The 27,821-nt window shown below is 31.7% G+C and overlaps 3 protein-coding genes and 1 long non-coding RNA gene across 5 annotated transcripts; 2 read left to right on the forward strand and 2 right to left on the reverse strand.

Moving 5' to 3' along the window:
* The first annotated feature begins 1,065 nt into the window (after nt 1–1,065).
* Nucleotides 1,066–5,160, forward strand: LOC115698969 (uncharacterized). The gene is made up of 3 exons (XM_030626181.2): nt 1,066–2,173; nt 2,669–3,226; nt 4,857–5,160. The coding sequence occupies exons 1-3, from the start codon at nt 1,346–1,348 to the stop codon at nt 4,968–4,970; spliced, it is 1,500 nt and encodes a 499-aa protein (XP_030482041.2). The 5' UTR covers nt 1,066–1,345; the 3' UTR covers nt 4,971–5,160.
* Nucleotides 5,161–5,211: 51 nt separating this feature from the next.
* LOC133030320 (uncharacterized) lies at nt 5,212–6,449 on the reverse strand. The gene is made up of 3 exons (XR_009684171.1): nt 6,114–6,449; nt 5,858–5,980; nt 5,212–5,366 (listed from the first exon to the last, which is right to left on the reverse strand). It is a non-coding gene; the product is annotated as an uncharacterized LOC133030320 (long non-coding RNA).
* A 9,745-nt stretch (nt 6,450–16,194) lies between these two features.
* On the reverse strand, nt 16,195–16,918 carry LOC133030074 (uncharacterized). Its single transcript, XM_061102285.1, has 3 exons — nt 16,729–16,918; nt 16,543–16,632; nt 16,195–16,296 (listed from the first exon to the last, which is right to left on the reverse strand). Exons 1-3 carry the CDS (start codon nt 16,910–16,912, stop codon nt 16,262–16,264), a joined length of 309 nt encoding a protein of 102 aa, XP_060958268.1. The 5' UTR covers nt 16,913–16,918; the 3' UTR covers nt 16,195–16,261.
* Nucleotides 16,919–21,147: 4,229 nt separating this feature from the next.
* Nucleotides 21,148–24,183, forward strand: LOC115698617 (uncharacterized). 2 transcript variants are annotated; one of them, XM_030625736.2, is made up of 4 exons: nt 21,148–22,155; nt 22,246–22,785; nt 22,864–22,986; nt 23,786–24,183. In XM_030625736.2, the coding sequence occupies exons 1-3, from the start codon at nt 21,385–21,387 to the stop codon at nt 22,975–22,977; spliced, it is 1,425 nt and encodes a 474-aa protein (XP_030481596.1). In that variant the 5' UTR covers nt 21,148–21,384; the 3' UTR covers nt 22,978–22,986; nt 23,786–24,183. The 2 variants fall into 2 exon arrangements, with proteins under 2 accessions (XP_030481596.1, XP_030481595.1); XM_030625735.2 differs by lacking the exon at nt 23,786–24,183 and having other exon boundaries at nt 21,149–22,155; nt 22,864–23,101.
* The last annotated feature ends 3,638 nt before the right edge of the window (nt 24,184–27,821 follow it).

The following is a 27,821-nucleotide window of genomic DNA, read 5'->3' on the forward strand; positions in this document are numbered from 1 at the left end:
TACTATTATTATTATTATTATATAATTTTAACAATTCACAGCACTTTAAAATTTATAATTTACTAAACACTCAATTCAGATTTTTTTCCACATTTTCCCTACTATTACTATTTTTCACACACAACTATAACTGCTTTTTTCCACAACGCAACTATGTCAAATTAATACTTAATTACTTTAATTCATTTTTTTAATTATAATATCACAATTATTTTTAAATAATATATTTAATATATTGATTATCACTAATGATAATTATTGTTTATGTCAATTTATATCTTAATTTTTTATTATGTATTAGAGCACAATTACAAAAAGTATACAAAATATAATGTTGGATAATACTTCAGTAGAGATATTAAAAACGACTTTATATAGAGATATTTTTTTAATATGTGTCATTACTTCATTTTATGTCCATATTTAATGTTATTTTTTTTATAATTATTTATAAAAAAAAATACTACCATTGTTTTTGTCACTTCTCTCTTTTTCTTTTTCTCCCCTTCTCTCTCTCTAAAAGTTCTTAAAAGTTACTCCTTAAAGGACCCAAAACTGTAACAAAAAAGTAAGAGCTTTGATATTTTTTTTTTTTAAAAAATGAATTGAGACTCAGAAGTTCTCTAATAACGAAATTAAAGAACAATACAAAAGAGCTTTTTTCTTTTGTGGATATGATCTCATAGGAGAGAGAGGTACAAAAGTTTTTTTGTGTATTGTTCTTTGACTTCGCCATTAGAGAATTTTTGAGTCTCAACCACTATTTTTCGTTTGAAAGAAAATATCAAAACCCTTAATATTTTGGTTATAGTTAGGTCCTTTGAAGAGCAACTTTTAAAAATTTTTAGAGGGAGAAAAGAAAGAAGTGACGAGAAGAATGATAGTGTTTTTAACAAATAATTATGTATAAAAAATATATAAAAAAATAATATTAAATATGGATATAAAAAAAACAATGACACATATTAAGAAAAATAACTTTACATTTTTTAATACCTCTACATAATCATTTTCTATTATTTACTAATTTTTTGTTCCAAATTTAGTATATATATTTTTTACCTTAATTATGGGAGAGATGTGGTCTAAGTTGGCGACTTTGCACTTTATTAATTAGTGCTATTTTCTATATTATATATACCAGTATACGTACCATATGTTTTGGTTCCACACATGGTTATGTAACTAATTTATTAGTTGTCAAAGTCTAAAATTCAACTCATCATCAACTTTTCTTACTATACCGTGTATTTTATTCAAACTATATTATCTCTTAATAAATAAGAGATGTTTTATAAGGTATGAATTTTCCTCTTCCCAATATTATTATAACAAAAAAAAAAAAATGCAAATTTTAAAGCTTAGTAGTACTTCTTCAAAACCTTATTCTCGTTTGACAAGCTTTATCATACTATCATCTTCAACATGCATACTCTACTTCCTCGTCTGTTTAATTCTCGTACACACCAAGTTTATGAACACATATTTTTCAGTCCAAGACTTGTTTTCACAGCGGAGGAGTACCACCACCACCACCACCACCTCTCTGGAACACATCGTGTTCGGAATCGCTTCGAACAAGAACACATGGGAAAAGAGGAAAGACTACGTTAAACTATGGTGGAAGCCAGAAATAATGAGAGGCTGCGTATTTCTAGATGAAGAACTCCCCTTCCAGCCCGAACGACAACAATATTCAATAAACGACAACAACAATGATAGTACTTCTCTCCCACCTATATGCATCTCCGAGGACACTTCACGGTTTCGGTACACCTACCGGGGCGGTTACCGGTCGGCTATTCGATTAGCACGTGTGGTTTCGGAGACTGTGGCCCTGAACCACTCGGACGTGAGGTGGTATGTGTTTGGTGACGATGACACTGTTTTCTTTCCTGAGAATTTGGTGAAGAGTCTTTCGAAGTATGATGATGGGCTTTGGTACTACGTAGGGACTAACTCTGAGATTTATGAGCAGAACATCATTTTTGGATTTGATATGGCTTTTAGTGGGGCTGGTTTTGCTATAAGCCATTCTCTAGCTAAAGTTTTGGCCAAGGTTTTTGACTCTTGCATTGAGAGATACCCACATCTTTATGGTAGTGATTCTAGAATATTTTCTTGCATAGCTGAGCTCGGCGTTGGGCTGACTCGAGAGCCTGGCTTCCATCAGGTATATTATATTGATATTCCATTTATTTATTCTTAGGCTAAATAGGATTTTTATCCCCGAACCAACTTTGATATGTACCAAATCATATTTTCTGAATTTTTAAGATCGTTAAAAATGCTCCCTGAACTATTAAGATTGTTGAATTTAAAGAATTTTATCTAGTTTTAGTAAAAAAAGTCTAACACATATAAAAGTTCAGGACATGATTTAGTAGATATCAAAGTTTGGGGAGCATGATTTAATAAATAAGCAATTTTTGAAATAGTAAAATTGAATTAAATTATATAAAAATTCTTAAATCTAACAATCTCAATAGTTCAGAAATTTTTTTTAATAGCTAGAAAAATTCAAAAAACATGATTTAGTAGATATTAATAAATTTGAGGGATAAAAATCTAATTAAAACAACCAAAAAAAAAAAAAAACATATTCAGTGTTTTAGTAGGTGTACCATATATTTATTAAATACTTAATAATATATTTTTGGAAACACAGATGGACATACGAGGAGATATATTTGGTTTATTGGCTACACATCCAGTTAGTCCCTTGTTATCATTACACCATTTGGATAAAACAGATCCCATCTTCCCAAACATGTCAACTCCTCATGAAGCTCTAAAACACTTATTCAAAGCCACAGAGGTTGATTCCCAGAGGCTTTTACAGCAAACAATCTGCTACGACATATGGTATTCATGGACAATCGTAGTCTCTTGGGGTTACGCCGTTCAAATCTACCCAACACATATGTTTCTGCCGGAGGCTCTTCATGCTCCGGAGACTTTCCGCCCCTGGAAAATCAACCGGAATAATAATTCTCCTCTTTCGGGGCTTTATACTTTCACCACGAAACAACTTAACCCGGACACGTGTCGAAGACCCACCATCTTCTTTCTTGATGACGTGTCATCTTCAGGTAGGGACGATGGTGAAGAAATCATGAGTATGTACAGGCAAGCCTTTGTGAATTGCTCAGTCTATCCTGGTTCGCCCAGAAAATTGAGGGAGGTCAGAGTCTTCTCCCATAAGTTGGACCTTGATATCAACCAGGTAATTTATTAATTCTTCTTAATTTATTAATTATTCATTTTTCTATGCGTTTATAAATGTATTATGGGAGATTTCAGCAACATTCTTGTCTTTATTTTTTTTTTTGACCCAACATTTTGTCTTTATTATTTTAAAGTTATATTAATTTTGTAAGGGTTGTTTTTTTTTTTATTTAAGCGTTTATATATTACATCAGCATAACCTGAGACTCGAACCCAGGACCTCCAATACACACGCACCCCCTATGGCCACTTGAGCTAGCCTCAAATGGTTTTGTAAGGGTTAGTGTGAATTGTTGGTATATTTCGTTATAAAATGTATTTCTTTTTTATTATATAATATATTATTATTCGATGATATATATTTTTTTAAGGTAAATATCATTTTGAATCTTGTGTTTTGCGAAAGTTATTGATTGGACGTTGTGTTTTGTTAAATGACAAAATAGACCCTATATTTTAAAAAATGGTAAAAATAAGAGTTTGAGCTTAATTTTTGACAATTTTTTTTTTATAATATACCTAACTTGAAGATAATTCCTAATACAAACAGATACAGAAAATGTAAACAGTTTTGTAATAGCACTTTTAGATCGGATTATAATTAAATTTTATTTTGACAAAAAATCAATTCAGAATCTTATTTGTACCATTTTAGAAAATGCAGGGTCTATTTTGTCATTTAAAAAACAGAGGGTCTAATTGATAACTTTTTCAAAACACAGGATCTAAATTGGTATTTACCCTAGTTTTTATTAGGTGTTTAATGGTGGTATATATACATTATACAATTAACTTTATATAACATATACAATGTATATATTTAAGGGTAAATATTATTTTGGACATTGTATTTTGCAAAATTTACTAATTAGACTTTTTGTTTTGTTAAATGACAAAATGAACCCTGTATTTTTTAAAATTGTACAAATAGGACTCTGAACTCATTTTTTGTCAAAATAAAGTTTAATAATAATCTGATCTAGAAATATTATGATAAAATTAGTTACATTTTCTATATCTATTCGTGTTAAAAATTATCTGAAAGTTAGTTATATTAAAAAATTAAATTCTTAAAAATTGAGCCTAGAATCCTATTTTACTGTTATTTTAGAAAATTTAGGGTCAATTTTATCATTTAACAAAATAAATGGTCAAAAATAATATTTACCTTATATTTAATGATATAATATATTTATTCGTTGTTATTACAATAAAATAAATATACTGGTAATTGTATATAATATAATTTTATTATTATATAATTTTTTTTTTTAAATGTTGATGTTGAATAAATGTATTTTTATAATTTTTATTATTAAATTTATTATAGTTTGTTATTTTTTGTAAAAATAAAAAAAAATGTATATTTTACTAAACTAAGAACTATATTTTTCACCAAAGCAACAGAATTTATCATGAAATGTGTCATAAATTAATTGCACGCTCTTTAAAAAGAAATATGTAGACGGTATAATTAATTTGAATGTAAGTTCATACATGATAATTTGATTACGACACCCCATACAAAGTTAGCATGGTATAAATTAGTTGATATATAATTTGTTGGTGACTAACTAATAAAATAATATGACATTAAAAGTTTGATTAATTATTGTCTCTCATCTCAGTTGAAAGCTCCAAGAAGGCATTGTTGTGACGTTTTACCCTCTAAAATTGGTGACGCATTGGACGTGGCCATCAGAGAATGCCAGCAAGAAGAGTTAATAAACATGCATCCATAAACCCTATATATACTACTTAATTATATAAATTACTCTCTTCTAACCTTTTTCTCTTCCCTATAGGGATTTAGGGTTTCAATTTTTTTTTATATATTTATTTTTTTTAATTAGAGAAGTTTTATTCAAAGAATACAATTTACAAACACCAATCAAAGACTCATAGAATTTGTAGTGTACTAAAATTCTCAAACCACTCTCTATCTTAATTTCCTACTTATTTTCTCTCTTTTGAAATGAGAAAACACACATCTCTTTTAATCTACCATGCCTTAGCCGAGAGGGACTATGTCCAATATAGAAACTTTCGGATGAGGGTTTCTATAGCTTGGTCTTCCCTTAACATTTGCTTTCAAGTCTCTAGTATCACGGTGTTGGTGAAGTAGGAATAGACTTTTACTACAAGAAAAACAAAAAAGTCTTATCAAAAACATTTTTTGAGGGCTTAAGAAAAAGTGGTGCTATCATAAATCAGATCACTTTACATAAGACATTTTTATAATCATAAAGATATGCTACTATAATATATAATAACACATTTTTGACATTGTTGTAATATTTTTTATAATTAAGCATTTTTTTATTATTATGTATATTAGATTACATACCACATTTTCTTATTACTTATAACACCCTTGTTATAGTATATTATTCTATAACACAATTTTGCATTATTTAGTATTTATATAATTGTATACTCTTAAATATTGTACGTGAACATTCCGTTACTTTTTTAATTTTACGTAAAATTATAAGGAAAATAATGATCATTGAAATAATAGAAGTTAGTACCAAGTAAAATTCTATTAATTACTCTAATATAATTACAATGTTAGTTTAAGCTTACAAGATCATATGAAACAAAAATGTATACAAAGTGAAATACGTACATCCTTTTAATTCCGAAGACCTTAATTGTAGATGGTGTTTCGCATTGCTCCAAAGTAAGAAATCATGTCTGAACTGCTACCAATATATCGATTGTAAGATTAATTATAGATCTCTCCCATGTCCTATTGGATAATGTAAAAATGAAAGCACTATATTATAAGTATTATCAGTCACAATTCAATGTTCAACATAAACATAAAAAACCAGATAAGGGAACTAAGCATAAAACATTAATTTTATTTTAAATTGGCATACCATTTTCTTCCCTGGTTTCAGTACTTTCTCGTACAGCTACGTACTGAGGACACTTTCTCTTATTCTTCTTCTTCACCATGGCCTTTAAGACTACTTTTCGAAGGTAACCATCTTCGGAGTTAAGTTCATTTGTATCCATATATATGGAAAATTCCATCTTATAAGATACAAACAAAGGTATATGCGTAAAGTATAATGCTCCTCATTTTCCTCTAAACGTAAAAAAAAAGCTTATGAATGGAAGTATACTCAAGTCACAAGCTTAGGAATTAATATTGAATAACAGAGAACATATACTTCTAGTAGAACTTTTCTAATATTCTGGATGACTTAGGAAGGTTCAACCATTATTAAGCAGTACATTGTAAAATCATCAATGAGAAATGTTTGCCTGTTTGGTTTATTACACATATAATGAACACGCGTACATATTTATATGCAGCAAAGATTGAATGTAAAATAATATAATACAAGAACAACTAGCTGAATGATACATTGTCAAAGTTTACCTCTTTCTAGCAAGCATATTCTTCATTGAAAGAAAAAGTGTGTAACCAAACCAAAAGCTAACAAAAATACAACTTGGGAATTATAGTCCTCTGTTTTAAAAGTCAAAAACAGCTAGTGAAACACAACCTCAATGAACCTTTATTATTATAGAACTAGCACTATAAAGAAAAACTGATTTCAATAAGAAAAAAGAGTAAGAGAAATGGAGACTAAAAACAAATTCTACACAATTGTTTCTCATTGTAGGGATACAGAAATTTTCTTGTGGACAAATCATAATATAGTATTGGACGCATCTGGCCTTGGATATTACATAAGCTATGAAAAACTCGACCACGTGTATGAACAATAAATAACAAATGCAAATGCCACCAAGGCCTTAAGAGTGGAAGCGGATCCTCTGTCTAGAGAATGTGTCCAATTCTCTGTCTAACATATAGTATTGGAACATGTGTCAATATAATTAATGTGCTATAAAACATTGTTTGATGAAAATAAATTTAAATAAAGGATAAAAAAAAACAATCCATCAAAATATTTATGTAAACAAAACAATTCATAACATATATATAAATATTGCTACAAAAAATATATTATATATATAACGATGCAATATAACTATTTTACTAATAAAAGTAAAAGCAAATTCTGAATGGAATTATACCATGTTCCACCACATGAAATCATTAATGCTGTTTATTCATTAAGGTAATTTATGCTAAAAGAACATAAATGTCTATAACAGTAAAATGTATTTGAACATGCGTTTGATGCCTTCTATTAAGATTTATCTTGCAACATTGTAATTATCTATTATCCGTATTCAATAATGCTACAGAAAGTTTATCATAATTTCATTACACCAGCTTATAACAATACAGATAAGAAGAAAAAACTTTCATGAATTCAAACAGAAAATTTAACTGATCACCCCCCAAAAAAAAAAAAAAAAAACAAACAAAGGCCAAGTTGTTTACATACTTAATTTTGTAGAAAACAAAATAAAGCTCAAAATAGAGACAGATATATTGAGAGTAATTAATAAAATAAAAAATCCTAAAACAGAGAAAGGAAAAAGAAAAGACAAATCTTACTCGCCGTGTATTTAAGTCTAGACAAGTGAACATATAAAACAGGAAGAATATCCAACTTTTTCTTTAGTTTAGCCATTGCTAGTGCTCCTTCATATAGATTAATCAGCTGCTAAAAAATTTAGCAAAAAAAAAAAAAAACGAATAAGCCTATAGTATCTAGAGTATTTGAGAAGACAAAATAATATAGTACATGATAATAGTACTAGCCATTGTCAAGTCATAAGCATTACTCTGCTATCTCTAGTCTATTTGAGATAAATATGATCAGGACCACTTTTAGGGACATGAGAGAACAAGAATCAACAATAAATGACACACCCTCTAATCAACAAAATTTCCTAGTTTAGTCCTCCTTTCCAATACTGATGGTAATTCAAATAAAGAACAATATTTATATATATAATATAGTAATAGAGGTAACATGTATGATGTATCCTGTAGTTAATGTTTGAAGTACCAAGATTTCAATCAAATTGACTACTTAATAATATCAACATATATAATCATTGTCGAGACTCAAATGACAAGACGTGAAATCGTCCATTCACCCAAAAATGAAACATCAGGTGTTCTTAAAAAATGAAAGATGAGTACGTCTATTCACTACATCTTTAAACTAAAATAAGAGTATTGCTATTGGGCACCAATGGTGCCTAGCACCCTTAAGACTTGTCGCCTTATGATTGGCTAGTGATACTCTCTAAAAGTTATTATATTAAATTATATGAAATCCGATACTAAGTTACACCAATAGCGATATTGACTCGTAAGAGGATGTTTGACACCACTAGTGCCTTTTAGCATTTCTCCTAAAATAATGATATAATCTCCGTCTTATTTAATGCCACGAACAACTATGAAACTTTGTTGAAGAATTAAACCAAAAACAGCACATCAAAAGAAAAATTGTGTCAAGCATGATAAAGCTAATTCTGTTACTCATTAGTTTGCTATTTGTAATTGTCTCTGACATGTTAGTTATTTTCTGTTTTTTTTTTGTTTGTTCTGTTCTTTGCTATCAGTTGTAAAACTCTTCTCTATAAATACAATATCAGCTCATAAGCTCTGCATCTTTTGCAAGCTTAGTTTTCTCATTGCTTGTATTGATAAGATCATTCATGGTATCAGATTGCCATTGACGAAAGTCTCTAATGGATCCTACCTTCACCGAAAACCCACCTCGCCCCTTTGGTCAGAACCAAGGGCAACAACAACAACAACAACATCCAAATGCTTCTCTTTCACACAACTGGAATCCCTTTCAAAACTCCTTAAACTCATCTCTCACTGTTAAGTTGGATCGATCCAACTTTCTTGCTTGGAAATCCCAGGTTATACCCACTGTAATCGGCCATGGCTTGGACGACATCCTTCTTGCTGGAATTGCCCCCCCATAACGACTGCTCAATGGTTAAGAAAATCCATTGTTTCTTGCGTGGAAACGGAAAGATCAGCTTCTTCTCAGCTAGCTTCGATCATCGATGTCAGAGTCCATTCTTGGATCAATTGCTCACCATGTAACATCTTTCTCTGCTTGGCGTGCCTTAGAGCAAAGATTTGCTTCTCAGTCGAAAGCTAGGTTACTGCAGCTCAAATCCTAGTTATCCATAATCCAGAAAGGTAATCTCTCCATTGCAGATTATTTTGACAAAGTAAAAATTCTTACAGATTCCCTATCGACTGCTGGACACCCACTCGATGAGAGTGATTTGATCATGCATCTTCTAAATGGCCTGGGACCCGAATATGATCCAGTCGTCGTTCATGTTACCAGTCTCGTCGACAATCTCTCATTCGATTCGATTCAATCCCTGCTCCTAACTCACGAAAGCAGATTGGAACGTCATTACACAGCTGGAGCCCCCTCCTCCGGTCTAACTGCAAATTTATCTACTGGATCTTCAAGATTTGGGTCAGGTTCTGGAAATCATCGCTCCTCTAGTTATGGTGGCCGTGGATTTGGTTCTGGAAATCCCAATCGTCCCTATGCTCGAGGAAATGGATATGGGGGTCGTGGAAATGGTACTACTCGCATTGTCTGTCAAGTTTGTCACAACAGTGGCCACACTGCTGCGGTGTGCCACTACAGATTTGATAAGTCATTCATCCCTCCCAAGATTGGGGAATCTTAGGCGTTTTTAACAGAAATCGAAGATGATGATTAGCCACCTTACTCTTCCCACTCAATCCCTGATTTTGCTCATGATCAAGATTGGTACGCTGATACAGGGGCCAATACTCATGTTGCTAAAGGCATGGAGCACCTTGATTATGAAGCCCCTTATCATGCTGAAGAATCCTTAGCTGTTGGCAATGGGAAACAGCTGCCCATTTCTCATATTGGTAACTCCTCTATACCTTCTCACTTTCGTCCATTAAAACTTAATTCAGTTCTCAAAGTTCCTCATATCACCAAAAATTTAGTTAGTGTGTCCAAGTTAACTAAAGATAATCATGTCTTTCTTGAATTTCACACCACTTGTTGTTTTGTGAAGGACAAGAGCACCGGGAAGGTTTTGCTCAAAGGGAGAGTTAAGAATGGCTTGTACATGCTAACTCAACCATCTGTGTCCAACTCCCCTCTCCAACTTGAATGTCATCTAGCTACCAAAGATTCATCCCCTTTACCTTATGCTGCATCTATTTCAGTTTGTAACTCTGAATGTAATAAAATGACTGTCTCAACAGTCCCTACTACTTGTACTTCTCCAAATATTAATAAAAATACCAATTCCATTCCTTCTACTGTGTCTGTTAATGAAGCCTTTCATATAAATGTTGCTCAAGATGTTAATGTTTGGCACTCTAAGTTAGGACATCCTGGTCCTGCAACTCTTGCTAGAGTTCTGTCTCATGTTAATCACACAGGCACTCTAAAAAGCTTAAAATTTTGTGATGCTGGCAAAATTGGTAAAAGTCACAAGTTACCATATTCTCTGTCTAATAGTAGGGCTTCTACTCCACTGGAACTACTCCATACCGATGTATGGGGTCCCTCACATGTCCTATCTAAGGAAGGTTTTCGTTATTACATTCATTTTGTCGATGATTTTAGTAGGTTCACTTGGATTTTCCCCCTCACTCTAAAATCACAAGCCTTCCCTACTTTTCTTCAGTTCAAGAAACGGGTGGAAAAGCAATTCAACCTCCCCATTAAATCTGTCCAATCAGATTGGGGAGGAGAGTATAGATCTCTAGCAACCTTCTTGACCAAAAATGGTATTCAATTTCAACATCCCTGCCCTCATGATCATGAGCAAAATGGAAGGGCTGAACGGAAACATAGGCATATTAATAATATAGGAATGACACTCCTAGCTCAATCGGGTCTTGATTTATCTTATTGGTGGTATGCCTTTCAACATGCCACTTATGTTATCAATCGGCTCCCAACACCTGTCTTGGCCAACATATCACCATATCAAAGTTTATTTTACAAACAACCCGATTATGCCTTCTTGAAGACATTTGGATGTTCCTGCTTCCCATATTTGAGGCCCTACAATACTCATAAAATGACAGTGAGATTTGAAAAGTGTATCTTTATTGGCTATTCCATGCAACATAAAGGGTATCTATGCGAAAGTAGCTCTGGCCGTGTATATATCACTCGAAATGTTGTCTTTAATGAGGAGGAGTTTCCAGCCCTTAAACCATCAACACCAACTCAGTTACTGTCCTCAAATTCTCAATTGTTTCCCACTACAGCATTTTCTACTGATTTTTTTATCTTCACCAACTAATGACATACCTAACATTGTCTCTGAGGCTCCTCAAATGGACTCTTCTCATAGGCCATGCAGCTCTAATACCATTACTACACCTGTTGCAATCGTGGCAAACCAGCAGCCTGCTATGCCCCAGCTGTCATTGCTGCAGCACCCAACTTTACACCTACTGCTACAGCTGCTGGCTCTACAGATGTGCCATCCAATTCCCCACCTGCTACACACCCCTCTCACCATAATTTTCCCTTGTCAGATACCACACAACTAACCCAAACAGTTCACCAACCCTCTATCACTACACCACATACCACACACATAACTCCAACTGTTCCTCCTCCTCCCACCAACCAACACCCCATGATAACCAGATCAAAAGCAGGTGTTCACAAACCTAAAGCATACCTTTCTACAAAATATTCCTTACCTGAATCGCTATTACCAACCGAGCCCAAGACTTTGAAACAGGCCCTAGCTGATCCAATTTGGAATGCATCTATGTCTGCTGAGGTTTTGCCTCTCAAAAAGAATGGCACATGGACACTTGTCCCTTACCATTCTTCCATGAATTTGGTGGGAAATAAATGGGTTCATCGGGTAATACTTAATGCGGATGGCAGTCTTGATCGATGCAAATCACGGTTAGTTGCTAAAGGATATCACCAAACTCCTGGCATTGACTTTCAAGAGACATTTAGTCCTGTTGTTCGCCCTGCTACTGTTCGAATTATATTAACTCTAGCAGTCTTTTACAACAGGGATATTAAGTAGTTAGATGTCTCAAATGCCTTCTTAAATGACACTCTTGTAGAGACAGTTTTTATGACACAACCACCGGGTTTCGAAGACTCTGCATACCCTCATCATGTGCGCAAATTACACAAAGCCATCTATGGCTTGAAACAGGCTCCAAGGGCATGGAATGACAAACTAAAGGCTACACTTTTTTCAAGGGGTTTCAAGTCTTCCAGGTCTGATCCGTCTCTGTTTATTCATGGCCAAGGCAGCTCTTTGATCATTCTCTTAGTATACGTTGATGACATACTTGTCACCGGTCCTAACAACAAGCTCATCACTGATTTAATTCAATCGTTAAATACTGAGTTTTCCTTGAAAGATCTTGGAAGTCTTCACTATTTTCTTGGAGTGGAGGTACTCCGGAACCACACAGGCCTATACTTATCCCAGTCCAAGTACATCACTGATCTTCTCATCAAACTCAATTTAGAGGGAGCCAAACCAAGTCTAAGTCCTACATCATCAGCTCACACACTGTCTCTACAGATTGGTGAACCATTTTCAGATCACACTCACCAGGCCGGATGTTGCCTTCATTGTCAACAAATTGAGTCAGTTCATTCATGCCCCAACTACGGTTCACTGGGAGGCTTGTAAGCGCTTGTTTCGATACTTAAAAGGCACTATCTATGAAGGACATCACATCAAGCCGTGTCTGCATCTGAGTTTGCATGCCTATTCTGATGCGGATTGGGCTAGTTGCCTTGATGACCGAAGATCCACAGGAGGTTATGCAGTATATTTTGGTGGGAATCTTGTCTCTTGGTCTGCTAAAAAGCAACCTGTAGTTTCCCGTAGTAGCACAGAAAGTGAATTTCGATCATTAGCAAACACAACTGCAGAAATTCGTTGGTTATGTTCTCTGCTTTCTGAGTTACACATATCTCCACCAGCCACACCAATCATTTGGGTAGATAATCAGGGGGCTGCCTCTCTTGCAGCTAATCCGGTATTTCATGCGCGATGCAAGCACAATGAAATAGATCTCAATTTCATCTGAGACCAAATACTTGCCAAGGAGATTTAAGTCAGATACGTGCCATCGATCTCTTGACCAAACTACTGATATTTTAACCAAATCACTTAGCAAAGATCGATTTACATATCTCAAGAACAAACTCAATGTGTGTTCCACACCGTTTCGTTTGAGGGGGGATGATAAAGCTAATTCTGTTACTCATTAGTTAGCTGTTTGTAACTGTCTCTGACATGTTAGTTATTTTTTGTTTTTTTTTTTTTTTTTTTTTTGTTTGTTCTGTTCTTTGCTATTAGTTGTAAAATTCTTCTCTATAAATACAATATCAGCTCATAAGCTCTGCTTCTTTTGCAAGCTTTGTTTTCTCATTGCTTGTATTGATAAGATCATTCAAAGCACAGTTCCTCCGGCACTATGCTTCACTCAATCATTTTGTCAAACACATTTTGTACATAAACCATATATTCCAATGTAAGCATATATACATGTTTTTATCAAAGTCCTTTTTATCAATCGATAATGAAAAACTATTAAAATAGAATAATAATCATAATAATACTATAAAATAGAATATTAAAGTGAAATAATTTGAAAGTTCTAATATATCCAAAAGCTAAGTAATTGAACATAAATGAATATTACGAAGAATTAAGACTAGAAAGCTAAATCAATGAACATTAGATTTACAAGCTTCCTCTGCATTGGAATTATACATTCCAACCGAGTAGTGCTTGGATTCCCAAAAATCAGGTAAAATAACAACTACTATAAAATCAATTCAATTATATACATCAGTTTAGATTTTACAAATCAAACTACATAATCTGAAACTTTACACAATGTTACCTAATTCTTGAACACTGTCAAGACAACAGATCTAAGTACTCTTAGATCCAAGAAGACAAACTCTCCTTGCTTCCATCAAGTTGAAATTCCTTCAGCAGTTCACTTTTTACTCTCCTCAAACATCGCAGATTCGAAAATTCAATGAATTTCCATCTCCAGATAACACAGAAACACCAAAGAAATATTTTGTCCTAGCAGAGAGCAAGAATCAAAGAATATTCTACCAAATTTCCATAACTGAGTGAACCAGTGCAATATATGGAACATGATTATCGAATTGAAGTGCCAATATCATGTGAAAATTGTTATGAAATCTGGTTTTTTTTTTTTTTGAAACAAGTAGCATTTAATTTCTGATATTAAGAATATATTAAATGTTAAAATAAAAAAAAATAAATGTAATGCATCCGAACTCTCCACGTGTCTATATTTATGAATTAACGAAAGTAACAAAAATAAGATAATTGTAACATTTGATATTTTTACCTCCAAAAATAAAGATTAAATATTTAAGTGTATAAAATCTAAAATATTTGATATTTATATCGCAATTTACCCATATATATAAGGGAAATTTGATTTTCTATACTTAGAAAATCAAAAACAAAATTCCCTAAACCAAAAATTTAAAACCTAAAAAAACTATTCTTTTTTTTTCAAAACCCCAAAAATACCCCCCTCACAATATTCTCTCTCTCTCCCTCTATCTCACCCCAACCGCCCACCCTCACCCGAACCACCCTCACCCACGTCAACCCCAACCCGAACCACCCTCACCCCCGTCGACCACGAATCCCAGGCCCCCCATCACCGGCGGTCGAAGCCCACGAATCCCAGCCCCCCTCTTCACCGCCGGTCATCGAAAGCAAAAAACAAAAAAAAAAAAGGAAGAGAGAGGTCCGACCGTCTGTGAAACTTTTTTTTTCCTGCGATTTGAGAGAGAGAGGAAGAGAGAGGTCCGACCATCGGCTGTGAATTTTTTTTTTCTGCGATTTGAGAGAGAGAGGAAGAAAGAGGTCCGATGGTCGGACCTTGGGGTCCGATGGGTCCGATTGGTCGGACCCCATCGGACCCCAAGGTCCGACCGTCTGTGAATTTTTTTTTTCCTGCGATTTGAGAGAGAGAGAGGAAGAGAGAGGTCCGATGGTCAGACCTTGGGGTCCGATGGGTCCGATTGGTCGGACCCCATCGGACCCCATGGTCCGACCATCGGACCTGGGGTGTGGGATTCTTGGGACCGGCCGAGATAGAGAGAGAAAGAGAGATGCTGTGAGAGTTTGGGGGTATTTTTGGGGTTTTGAAAAAAAAGGTATAGTTTTTTTAGGGTTTAAATTATTGGTTTAGGAATCAAATTTTTTGATTTTCTAAGTATAGAAAATCAAATTTCCCTATATATAATTATTTTGTTTGGCTACTTATATAAATTAATATGCTTGAAAAACCGTTTATTTTTTTTTTTAAAAAAATAATAAGGAGAAAAAGACGTGTTTCATTTTCTAATATTGAAAAGAAAAGAAAAAACACTATTTTTAAGCAGGCAGACACCTATTATCTTGTGTTTGTTGTGTTCGTGGGAGTCGTCAAAATTTTTGTTTGGATCTCACGACAATGTCTATGACAGATCCAATTTGAGGTACTGTTTTGTTGAATTCGATGTAGATTTACTTTTTATACATAGTATATATATGAGCAAATATATATTGTGTTTTAGACGCCAACACTCTTTTAATTAAAGCCAATATTATAGGCAACGCCTTCGTGAATTTCGATTCAAATTCTTTTACTACTTTGCTTAATTAGATCAGTTTATACTTGCATTTTCTTTTTTTTTTTTTTTCAATTATTTTATTCGTTTATATAAAAAAAGAAAATGCTCACTGTGGGAAATTAGAAAGAAATATATTTAAAGATCATAAATTCAAAAATGTCCACACAAAAGGGACATAAGGGCGCGTTAGGAAAGCCACCTAAGAATTGAAATTGGATGTAATTGGAGGTAATTACACAGTTTGACGTGTTTGTGTGGCCACGTAATTACATAATAACTGCGTAATTAGAGGTAATTAGGAGGCCTCAATTACTCTCTCCAATTCTCATACCCCCCTGAGAATTGGGTGTAATTATATACCAAAAATAATTACAGTAGCATCCATCGACGTTCTGTTAGCTGATATAGGAATTCTTGCCAAAGCTGAATAACTAGCAGTGGAAAAGCTCAGAAAATCCACTAGTAGCTGAAAAGGAAATTCAGAAAATAAAAGTTTACGCAATGAGAAACTTAACCAAATAATTCACCAGAGAGATATACAAAGTTAATCATCTAGAGAAAGTTCAAAGGAAAAATACAGATGATTTACAAGTACAAACTTCTGGTCATTACAGAAAGAGTCGGTACTAGAACTAGAGCATGGGCACCCACACACAAAAGATAGAGAAAAAGAGTACAACAATAAGCTCAGATAATGTCAAATATCATCTACCTGAAAAAACAGTTCGGTATGCTCCTCTTCTTGAGACTCCCCAGAGGACATGAGAGTCATCTTCAGGTGCTTTCCGCACCATATGCTTGCCTGACATGTTGCATTCAAGATTTTACACTAATAGCCTTATGGAGAATAAGATATCTATAAATTTTCTTCAAGTCGAGATTAGAGTACCATCTATACCTTCGTTGCAAGGATAAGAAACTGGCATTGACAACAGGATATACCCGATTCCAGGTGCTTTAAAGCCACATGTATTATGGCCTTGTTTAACATGCACTGAGTTACATCCAGACAAGTGTAGTCTTCCCAAAATGTCAAGCTTGTTGTCAAGGCAAAAAAACAGCATACACTTTATAACACTCATTATAATCTTGGCAGATAAAATTTGATGAAACATATGATATTTAAATTATTTTAATTAATTGATATGATATTTTAATTATTTTTAATGTATTGACTTTTCCTTTTTCTATCAATCATCAAAAAATAAGGTTACTTTATTCGCAAGTGGAATTGGGATGATGAATTTTTCGAATAGGACATGAAAAATGAAATAGGAAATTGTGAAAGTTTGAACAATATTGATTTTGATTCAGATTCAGATGAAGAACTTGATGACGGGCCAACAGATGATGACAAGCAATATATGTTTAATTTTAGATATATAATAGCTCAAAATATATGGAACGCAAGAGCAATTAGATAGTCTTAAAAAAATTATTTTAAATATTTGCTACTAAATTGTTATAGTTTTGACTTTATTTTATGAAGAGATTATTATTTATGTATATATTATTAATTGATGAAATTTATTTTTAAATATTATAATATTAATTTACTGTGTAATTACTAACTATCATGCCAAACATGATATTAGGAATTCACATGTAATTACCACTTCACATCCAAACACACCTTGTATTTTAAAATACAATGTAATTACTATACAATGTAATTACTACCCTAGTAATTACACTGCATAGTAATTACACAGTTGTTTCCAAACAGACCCTAAATGAAATTTACTTGAGAGGGTACCCAAATGTAAAAATTTAAATAAAAAAGATTAAATTAAGAGACTTTTATTTGCACTTTAAAAACTTATAAATATATCCCATTTTAAAATATATATATTTTTTTTACATAAAATATACATCTTTAAATATATTTGAAGAAAACAAGATATTACATGCTCATACATTGGAAGTGAGATCATTTTGAGATCACTAGATATTTTGATTCTCACTTTGCAGGATGTCAAAATAGTAAGAGATTCATTTTAGGTTAAATGATTAATTATTGTTTTTATAGTTATTAATAAATAGGTGTTATACCCAAAATTCGGCTGACACTTCAAAAAAGACACGTGTCAACTTGGGAGAATACGAACTAACAAGTATAATATTAATTATATTTGTAGATGTTAAAATGGAATAACTCATTAAATATTGAATTGATAGAGTATATTTATAACTCAGTGATTGTAAAGTCATAAGCGAGACTAGGATGTATGAACTATATTAACTCACGTATTGACGAGAACCATACGACATCACTAGTGCGAGACGAGACATCAACCTTGCTACGCGTGACGAGACATAGACGAGACATGATGATTGTTGGGGCACTTAGCGTATAATACACATTATACAAACTAAGTATAATAGTCGAAAGAGTCCAAACAATTAATAGCGAGTCATCCATCTCTCTATAGGCAGGCACACTCGGGATACCTTCACTAATCAGCTCCAGACATCTTTTAATGAGATCCACAGCTCCGTTGAGTTAGCTCTCTCAGATAGAAGCTGAGATTCAAATGATGTTGACTGCTAAAGTTCACCTTGTCACACATAACTGTGATTGTCAGATGGAGCGTTATGTCTTCAAGCGTATAAAACGACGAGGTTTACATTATCAATCTCGAAAAAGACATGAGAAAAGCTCTAGCTCGCAACCAGGGTTATTGTTGCTATATTCCTAGCGAGACGTCCCAGAACGATACGCTTTACAACATAATTAATACACGTTTGCATTGATCCGGTAAAAGCGGACCAATCACAACTGTGTGATTTTCAAATAATAACCACATTTATTTTACGTGGGATGTAATCAAATTCCATAATTTCAGGGAATTATTGTTGTAAAATATTAGTCAAATTTGTAATTAACTGACCTCCTATGTAATTATAAATAGGAGCAAGTTACACTGAAAAAGGGACGAATAATTCATTAGAGAAAAGGCCCTTGAATTGTATCAAAAATCTAATAAGATTGACTATGAAGAATTTTAACAGCAAAACTACGTAAAAACTTTTGTGTTCTTACTTTTTCTTTACCGCTTTTATTTTCTTTGCAAATCCATCACGATTTAGGCTTTAACACAGTTAACGAAAATCTGCGTTAACAATTGGTATTGGTCCTTATTTGTTTTGCTTGTTATATTTTTATTTTCTGGTGATTTCCTATATATTTTCACGCATTTATATTAGTTTTATTTTAATTTTTTTTCAATTCATATTCTTAAAAAATATACATATCAAACAAAAAAAAATATATTTCAAATATTATATAAAAAAAAAATTAAAATAAAAAATTATGCAAAATTTTATTACAAAATATAAAAAAAAAATTATACACGATCTTAAAAAAAAATTATAAAAATAAAATAATAATAAATATTAAAATTAATACAAAATAATATGATTTGTTTTAAAAAAAATATTAAAAATAATTTTTAAAAATTATTTTAAGCTTAATTTTTTTTAAAAAATATTAAGCTCTACTCATCATTTTGCGAGGTGTAAATAGAATTTTCCTTAAATTATTAAAATATATATTAATATTCTTAAAATAGCAAATATTTGAGTGGCACTAGGCGAACCCACATATGTCCTCCTAAGAAAAAAATGTAAAAAATATATATGTATTTTAGTTAATGACAACATATATATTTATACATGAAAGTAATTTTTATAAAATTAATGCAAGCTTTAGCATAATGATTATTTATAGTACATTAATCAACTTTTTTATTATTGTTATTTTTTTTTTTTATTTTAAATTATATTTAATAATGTAAAAAATACAAGTTTTCATCAATTTTGAACATGTTATATATTATGTAGAAGAAAAAGAATATGCTCTCCTTACAAAAAAAGAAAAAGTACGTACCTCTCAACTTAAATCCTAAGTGCCTTCTCTTGTCCTCAGAAAGGTCTGCCACTAATGCTTAGATACAAATAACACATACTTATTACACGTAATGATTTAATACTAGCTATTATAAGTTGGATTATAGTAATTGTAAGTGTAATTTGAGTATGTTTATTAAAACAAATAATATACAAAAGAAAACAAAATGGTTGACAACTTAATTATTTATTTTTTCTTAATGTACTACTTTGGTGATTAAACTTCAGTTTTAGTCAAGTATATAGGTACAAAGAATATTGACTAATGATGTCGTATAGTTCGAACAAATATGTTGTTACGTCACTGGTCAATGATGAACTACTACTTTAAACTTAATATAAATTATTTCGTTCTCTACATAGAAAGAAAAGGTACGAATTATTAGAGTTATTATAACAGTTGTATTAAAGATAATTAAGCAAAGTGATATGCTAAACGTGGATATATAGTATATATATATCATTAATTAATTAATGTATATTGCATAAATGTTTTTCAGCTCTCGCTAATGATGTAATTATAATTATGTTATATATATCATCAATCAAATTTTTTACACACACAAGAAATATATATAATTTGTAATAAGTAAATGAATTTTATTATATTACTACTTAATTCGTGGTTAGATAGGTTAATCTTTATATTTTTTTTAATTATACAATTATTAAGTGTTTAATTACGGAATATTTTGGAAAAAAATTATCTTAAATTAATTATATATATGTATTTTATATTTATATACCATAATACAAGGGTGGTATAAAACTATAAAATTAAAACCATCTCATTTTCACTTCTAGAAAACATCATCGAGAGCTGAAATAATTTCCAAATTTTGTTATAGTTCCTAATTACACTATTAGGACGATTTATTAATAGTCTAATTAATTGAGTGGCTTACTAATTAAATCATTAATGGTTGACACATCTTGCTTTCTGTTTTGGTTATTAGTGAAAGAAAGATTGTCGCTGTTAAATTATTGCGGAGTTTCGACACAACATCGTTAGTGAGCAGTTGGCCTATAGATTTTATATTAATAACCATCAAATAAGGACGGCTTTTGGTACCCTTGTAACTTTACGTTGACAGTTGGTGACCTAAAGCTCATCACTGAACATGTTGCTTTACCTAAGATACCCAAATCAGTTGAAATGAAAAACTCAACATTTATTTATTTATTTATAATTTTATCTAAAAAAAAAAGAAAGAAAAAATTTAGGTAGACGCAACCCCTTTATACGGGAACCCCCACATCACAACCTTGACTAAAATATTGATATATTAAGTTATTAACTCGTAAGTGGACGATTCTGATTGGCCATAGACTTATTATATTATACTCCTTTTTATCGTATTTAAATACGTATAAACCAAAGTTTTAGTTCAAATTTCAAACATATGGAAATGTAACAACTATTTAGAAGTTGTCATATGTCAAAGTTTGAAAATCATTTCATCAAGCTCTACTAATTTGCTCATATCACGCTGAATTATATTTGCCCATGTAACCATTTTGAGTTGTACAATCTTTACTAGTATATATATTCTTTTATTAATATATATATATATATATTTTTTTTAAAAAAAAAAACTTCTTACAGCACTCCAATATCCAATTTTTATTTTTTATTTTGAAAAAAATGCAGTTATTCCAGCAACCTTCATCGAAATCCCATAATTTTTCTCGTTTGAAAGGCTTAGCTATTCTATCATCTTCTTTACTGGTACTATATTTCCTCCTTTCATTAGTTTTCGTAAACACAAATTATTTAAGCACATATACTTCATCCCAATACCTGGTTTCGCCGCCGACCTCACTGGATCACATCGTGTTCGGAATCGCATCGAACAAGAGGTCGTGGGCAAAGAGGAAGGACTACATTAAGCTATGGTGGAAGCCAACACAGATGAGAGGCTGCGTCTTTCTAGAAGAACGACAACAGGATTCAGAAAACGACACCGCATCTCTACCTCCTATTTGCATATCCGGTGACACTTCCCGCTTCCGCTACACTTACCGAGGCGGTTACCGGTCGGCTATTCGGGTGGCACGTGTGGTTTCGGAGACTGTGGCTCTGAATCACCCGGACGTGAGGTGGTACGTGTTTGGTGACGATGACACTGTTTTCTTCCCTGAGAATTTGGTCAAGACTCTTTCCAAGTATGATCATGGGCTTTGGTACTACATAGGTACCAACTCTGAGATTTATGAACAAAATGCCTTTTTTGGATTTGGAATGGCTTTTGGTGGGGCGGGTTTCGCTATTAGTTATCCTTTAGCTAAAGTCTTAGCTAAGGTTTTCGATTCATGCATTGAGAGATATCCTCATCTTTATGGTAGTGATGCCAGAATCTACTCTTGCATGACAGAGCTTGGCATTAGGTTAACTCACGAACCCGGTTTTCATCAGGTGAATAAACAATTAATCTTAGAATATTACCTTAATTAATTACATTAGTCGACTAAAAATTTAAATGTTGAATACTTGTATTTTTGATAGATGGATATACGAGGGGATATATTTGGTCTACTGGCATCGCATCCAGTTACTCCATTGGTATCCCTACACCACTTGGATTTTACAAATCCCATCTTTCCAAACATGTCGACTCCTCAAGCTCTAAACCACTTGTTAAAGGCTGCAAATGTTGATTCTCAGAGGATTTTACAGCAAACGGTTTGCTACGACAGACGGTCTTCCTGGACCGTCGTAGTGTCATGGGGTTATGCCGTTCAAGTCTTTCCTGGCCACGTGGCACTGCCGGACGTACTCCACGTGCAGGGGACTTTTCGGCCTTGGAAAATCAGGGGAGCCACTCTGCTTTCGGGGCTTTACAGTTTCACCACTAGAGTGCCTCACCCGGACACGTGTCGTAGACCCACCATCTTCTTTCTCGATGACGTGTCAACTCTACCAACTGAAACAACCACGACCACCTACCGAAAATCTTTTGTCAATTGCTCGTACGACGCCGCTTCACCCAGAAGATTGAGTGGGGTCAGGGTGTTTTCGCAGAAGTTGAACCTTGATATCAAACAGGTATTTATTTATCAAATCGAAAATAATAAATATTTTTGTTTCATTGTTGTGATTTTTACTCTTTCTATTCAATCTCAGATGCAGGCTCCGAGAAGGCATTGTTGTGACGTGGCACCCTCTTCAGGTGGTGAAGTAATGGATGTGGCTATAAGAGAATGCAAAGAAGATGAGTTGATACACATGCATTCTTGAACAGAGGAGGTCAGAATAACATTAATTTATTAAATTATACAATATTGTATTGTACGATACGGGATACTACGATTAATTGTAAAATGGCACAATAATATTAATAATTCACTAGTTTTCTTGTAAATCGAGTTTATTTCAAAATTGGATTGGTTGGAATATTTGAAAAACTACACAAAAGTTTAGAAATCTAGGCTTCAAATGAATCTGTACATTTTGTTTTTTTTTTCTTCACTTATCTTTATTAATAGTTTATTTGGCTAACGCTTTTTAAGCCAAAAGAAAAAAAAAATAGTAAAGGAACAAAGCTATTATATAAAAAAGGGTAAATACCATTTTAGATCCTCTGTTTTACAAAAGTTACCAATTGGACCCTGTGTTTTGTTAAATGATAAAATGGACCCTGTATTTTCTAAAATAGTACAAATAGGACCTTGAATTAATTTTTTGTCAAAATAAAGTTTAATTATAATCCGATCTAAAAGTGCTATGACAAAACTGTTTACATTTTTTGTATCTGTTCGTATTAAGCATTGTCTTCAAGTTGGTTGTATTAAAAAAAAAAAGTTGTCAAAGATTAAGCTCAGGGTCCTATTTTTACTATTTTAGAAAATACAGGGTCCATTTTATCATTTAACAAAACACAGGGTCCAATCTATAACTTTTACAAAACACAGGGTCCAAAATGGTATTTACCCTATAAAAAAGAAAAGAGGATTAGTATGTTGAGATTTGGTTAACGGTTTTTTATACTTTTTATATTATTTATTAAATCAAATTTGAAATGACTATATGCAAACATCTTGTGTAGGAACAAGAACAATCTGCCTTTGAACAATAGCTCTTTCTTTCTTTATTTATTGGAAGAAACACTCTCTCCTTTCTTTTTCCTTTTGGTTACAGCCATGAGATTTGAAAGAAAGCGCTTTAATAAGAGCAAATCTTTGGGTATCCAAGTTGCATTGGCAGGAGAAAGTTGAGTAAGAGAACAACAAAACACTTTATTCGTTTTGTGGGTAAAACCACCGTTAAGAGAGAGAGCTAGAAAATAAATATTTGAGAGGTGTTAATTATAATATTTTATTTCTTAATATTTGAGTTTAAAAATATATATTCAAATATTTTTACTATCTAATTATAGTTTCATCATTATTTTTGTAAAATTTTGAAATTATTATAATAATTTATAATGTCAAAAATAAGTTTATATTTTCTCAACAGGCTTCATAAACTGTAATATCAAAATATCTATTGTTGATACTATAATTAAATTATTCAATATTTTTTAAAAAGTTAAAAGTTTGATATTATAATTATAACAAACATTGACATAAAAAAATAGGTATATATTATTTTGGATCATGTGTTTTGCCAAAGTTACCAATTGGACTCTCTGTTTTGTTAAATGACAAAATAGACCATATATTTTCCAAAATAGTACAAATAGGACCATGAACTGATTTTTTGTCAAAATAAAATTTAGTAATAATTCGATCTAAAAGACAGTAATGAGGGAAACATCATGTAGTCTTATAAAGGAACTTCAGCCAAAGAATCTCGTGCTTAGGGACACCGCGCTTGCACCCACTTTTTAAGAGTAAAGCAAGCGAAAGGCGTCACCCGTCAACCATGGTGGAGAGTCGCATGTGTTGGTTTTTGTGCCCTAAATAAAACTCATTTCAATATAATCAGATTTACTAATTAATAAAGGATCAAAAATTATTTTATGTTGCATGGTTAACATGATTTATTTCATGATTATATGTTTAATGTATAAATTCTATTAAGTCCGAAACATATATTTATTCATGATTATAGTGTCGTCAATACAGTGGAATATAATTATGATTATATGTTTAAAAGTTTAAGTCCCATGATTTGTCAGTACACTGGGTTTAGTCTAACATGATAATCAGCGATAAGGTATACTTACACCTTGGATAAGTGTTATGTTCTTTCTAAGGCATTGTCAAAGTATGCCAGTATCGGATGTATGGAGTATACATTGAATTGGACTGATATTGAACTTAGATAAGATATTATAAACTTACCGTTATATCTTTCTAAGTCAATATCACTGGTTGATCTTAGGTTTATAGATCCTAATTGTATTATTTATGTTCTTCAATATTGTTCGTTAAAGTCGACTAATTGAATCTTCTCGTGACATACAGATTAAGGACATGGTAGTTCAATTGAGTGGGAGCGCTAATCATAGATATAGAATCTATAGCTTCTATAAGTATTTAGAAGTGGAATGATAATTTCCTTCAAGCTTGGCTAGAGATAAATGATTAAGATCTCATTTCAGTAATTATATTAGTTTACTGAAATATCATTTATAGGTAGCTAAGTGTTTTAAGGATAAAATACATTGAAGGGTTGAACGGTAAATTTGTCCCTATTCAGTATAGATTATCTATAGAGGATCTTTGACTATTAATATTGTAACAATGGATAATCATAACGTATCCATATCTTAGTAGATATAGAGCATTCTACATAATTAAGAGTACAATTTCGAATCTATAGTAGTGGCGCAAGGATAAATAATAAGTTAGAGAATTTACTTAGTAAATTCTAGATCTAGTTATTAGAAGCTTGATTATACAGACCCATGGTCCTCACACTAGTCGAGATAATACTTCTTACAGACTCAGTTAATTGGTTTAATTAATCAATTATAATTCTAAAATTAGACTATGTCTTATTTATGAATTTTCACTAAGCAATGGCTTAATTGTGAAGAAAAGAGGTTTTGAGGTTTATTTGTTAATTAAGAGACTTTGTATGATCTAATTAATAAATAATATAGATGTCAATTTTATTTGATAATTAATTATATTTATTAAATAAATAGTTTTGGCATTTATAGAATTAAAATTAGAAAAATGGTATTATTGAAAGAAGAATAAATGGTTGAAATAAAGTGGTAAAATTGTAACTAGTAAAGTCTATGTATGGCTGGCCACTATGTGTAATTTTTGCCCATTATTGTATTCTTTTTTAATCCATATAATTCAAACCTAAACTCTAGTTGAAATAATATAAAAAGAACATAATGCTCTCATTCTCATCCAACACTTTCAACCTGCCAAATCTAGTTTCTAACTCTGTTAGACAACTAGTAGATGAGAGACACCTTCTATAGAGATTTTGAACCTCCTTCATTGTTCTTCATAATCGAGCTATAGTGATAGAGTGTCATGCCCACACATAGCAAGTCAAGTACTTAATCATAGTGCGGAGGACAAATTTCGTTGGTAAAAACTCCTGTTTTCGTCAGTATTGCGCATCAATGAGGACATTTCGTTGGTAAAAAGTCGTTGGGAATACTTCGTTGGTAAAAACGATTATCAACAACGACTTTTTGAGTCGTTGGGAATAAAAATTATTAACAACGACATTGTCGTTGGGAATAATATTTCATTTATTTTTTTTTAAAAAAAACCTGAGTGCGTCAACAACGACATTGTCGTTATTGATATTATTATCAATGACGACAATGTCGTTATTGATGCACTTTTTCGAAAAAAAAAATAATTATATTAAAATTATTTGTAATTAATTATCAATATATAATATTATATTAAAATTATTAAATTAAATAATTAATTTAAATTTAATTTTTTTTAATTATTAAATTAATTAATATATAAAATTATTGAATTAATTAAGATATGAAATCATTTAACTAAAAGAAAATATTTAGAGTCACTAATATTACAATAAAAAATGAGTCATAAACATTATAGTACTGCATACCTAAATATAAATTAGTGTTCATAAAATATTAACAAACATATTAGACCGATAGTTCGTAAAATTAAAATAAATATTCTAAAAGAAGTTTGTAGTAGCATCGTCCTCATCACTAGCATCTCTAGGAACATCCGACCCAGGAACATCCGACATCTGTGGGTAGTATGGCGGCATTTGCGAACTTGTCATCATCTGAGATGTCTGCTGCCCATGTAGTGTCGGCATCATTTGAGATGTCTGCTGCCTTTGTTGTGTCGGCATCATCTGAGAAGTCTGTTATCCTAGATGTGTCGGCATCATTTGAGATGTCTGCTCCCATGGTTGTGTCGGCATCGTCTGCGATGTGTTCTGATATTGCTGCCCTTGTGTCGACATCTGAACATTTTGCGGCATCTGTGACATTTGTGGCATCCGAGGCTCTGCCACATTTTGGTAATTTTGACTGTGTAGTTGAACTAAGGCTAATCTTATGTCATTTTATGAAACTTTTTTTAACTTTTATTTTAAACTATACTTACATTAAATATTATAGTATTTATCAAATTATTTGTTAATTTTTTTTATTACAAGAATTTATTAATTATAAAATTTATCACTTATTCAATTATTAATTATTTATATTCAACTAATTAAAGTTATTTATAATTATTTAATTATTTATTATTATTTTTTATAAATATACAAAAAATCTTTTAAATTCAATTACTTAATTTTAAGATTTATTTCACTAATTTTGTTAAATAAATATTAATTTAAATAATTGTCCATTTAAAAAATAACTTCTAACTAGTTTTATAAGAAACTATTAACTTATTATAAATTATTAAAATAACAAAATTTTTATTATCTCAAAATTTAATCGAAATTCTTTTATTTAAATTATTTTTATTTAATAAAATATTATATTTTTTTATTAATATAATTATTTATTAATATTTTTTATTGTAAGAATTTATTCAATATTAAATTCATTACTTATTCAATTATTAATTATCTATTCTCAACTAATAAAAATTAGTTATTAAATATTTAATTATTTATTATTATTTTTTAAACAAAATACAAATTTCATTTACTTAAATTAC

The sequence above is a fragment of the Cannabis sativa genome, chromosome 8, assembly GCF_029168945.1.
Source record: "Cannabis sativa cultivar Pink pepper isolate KNU-18-1 chromosome 8, ASM2916894v1, whole genome shotgun sequence".
NCBI lineage: Eukaryota > Viridiplantae > Streptophyta > Magnoliopsida > Rosales > Cannabaceae > Cannabis > Cannabis sativa.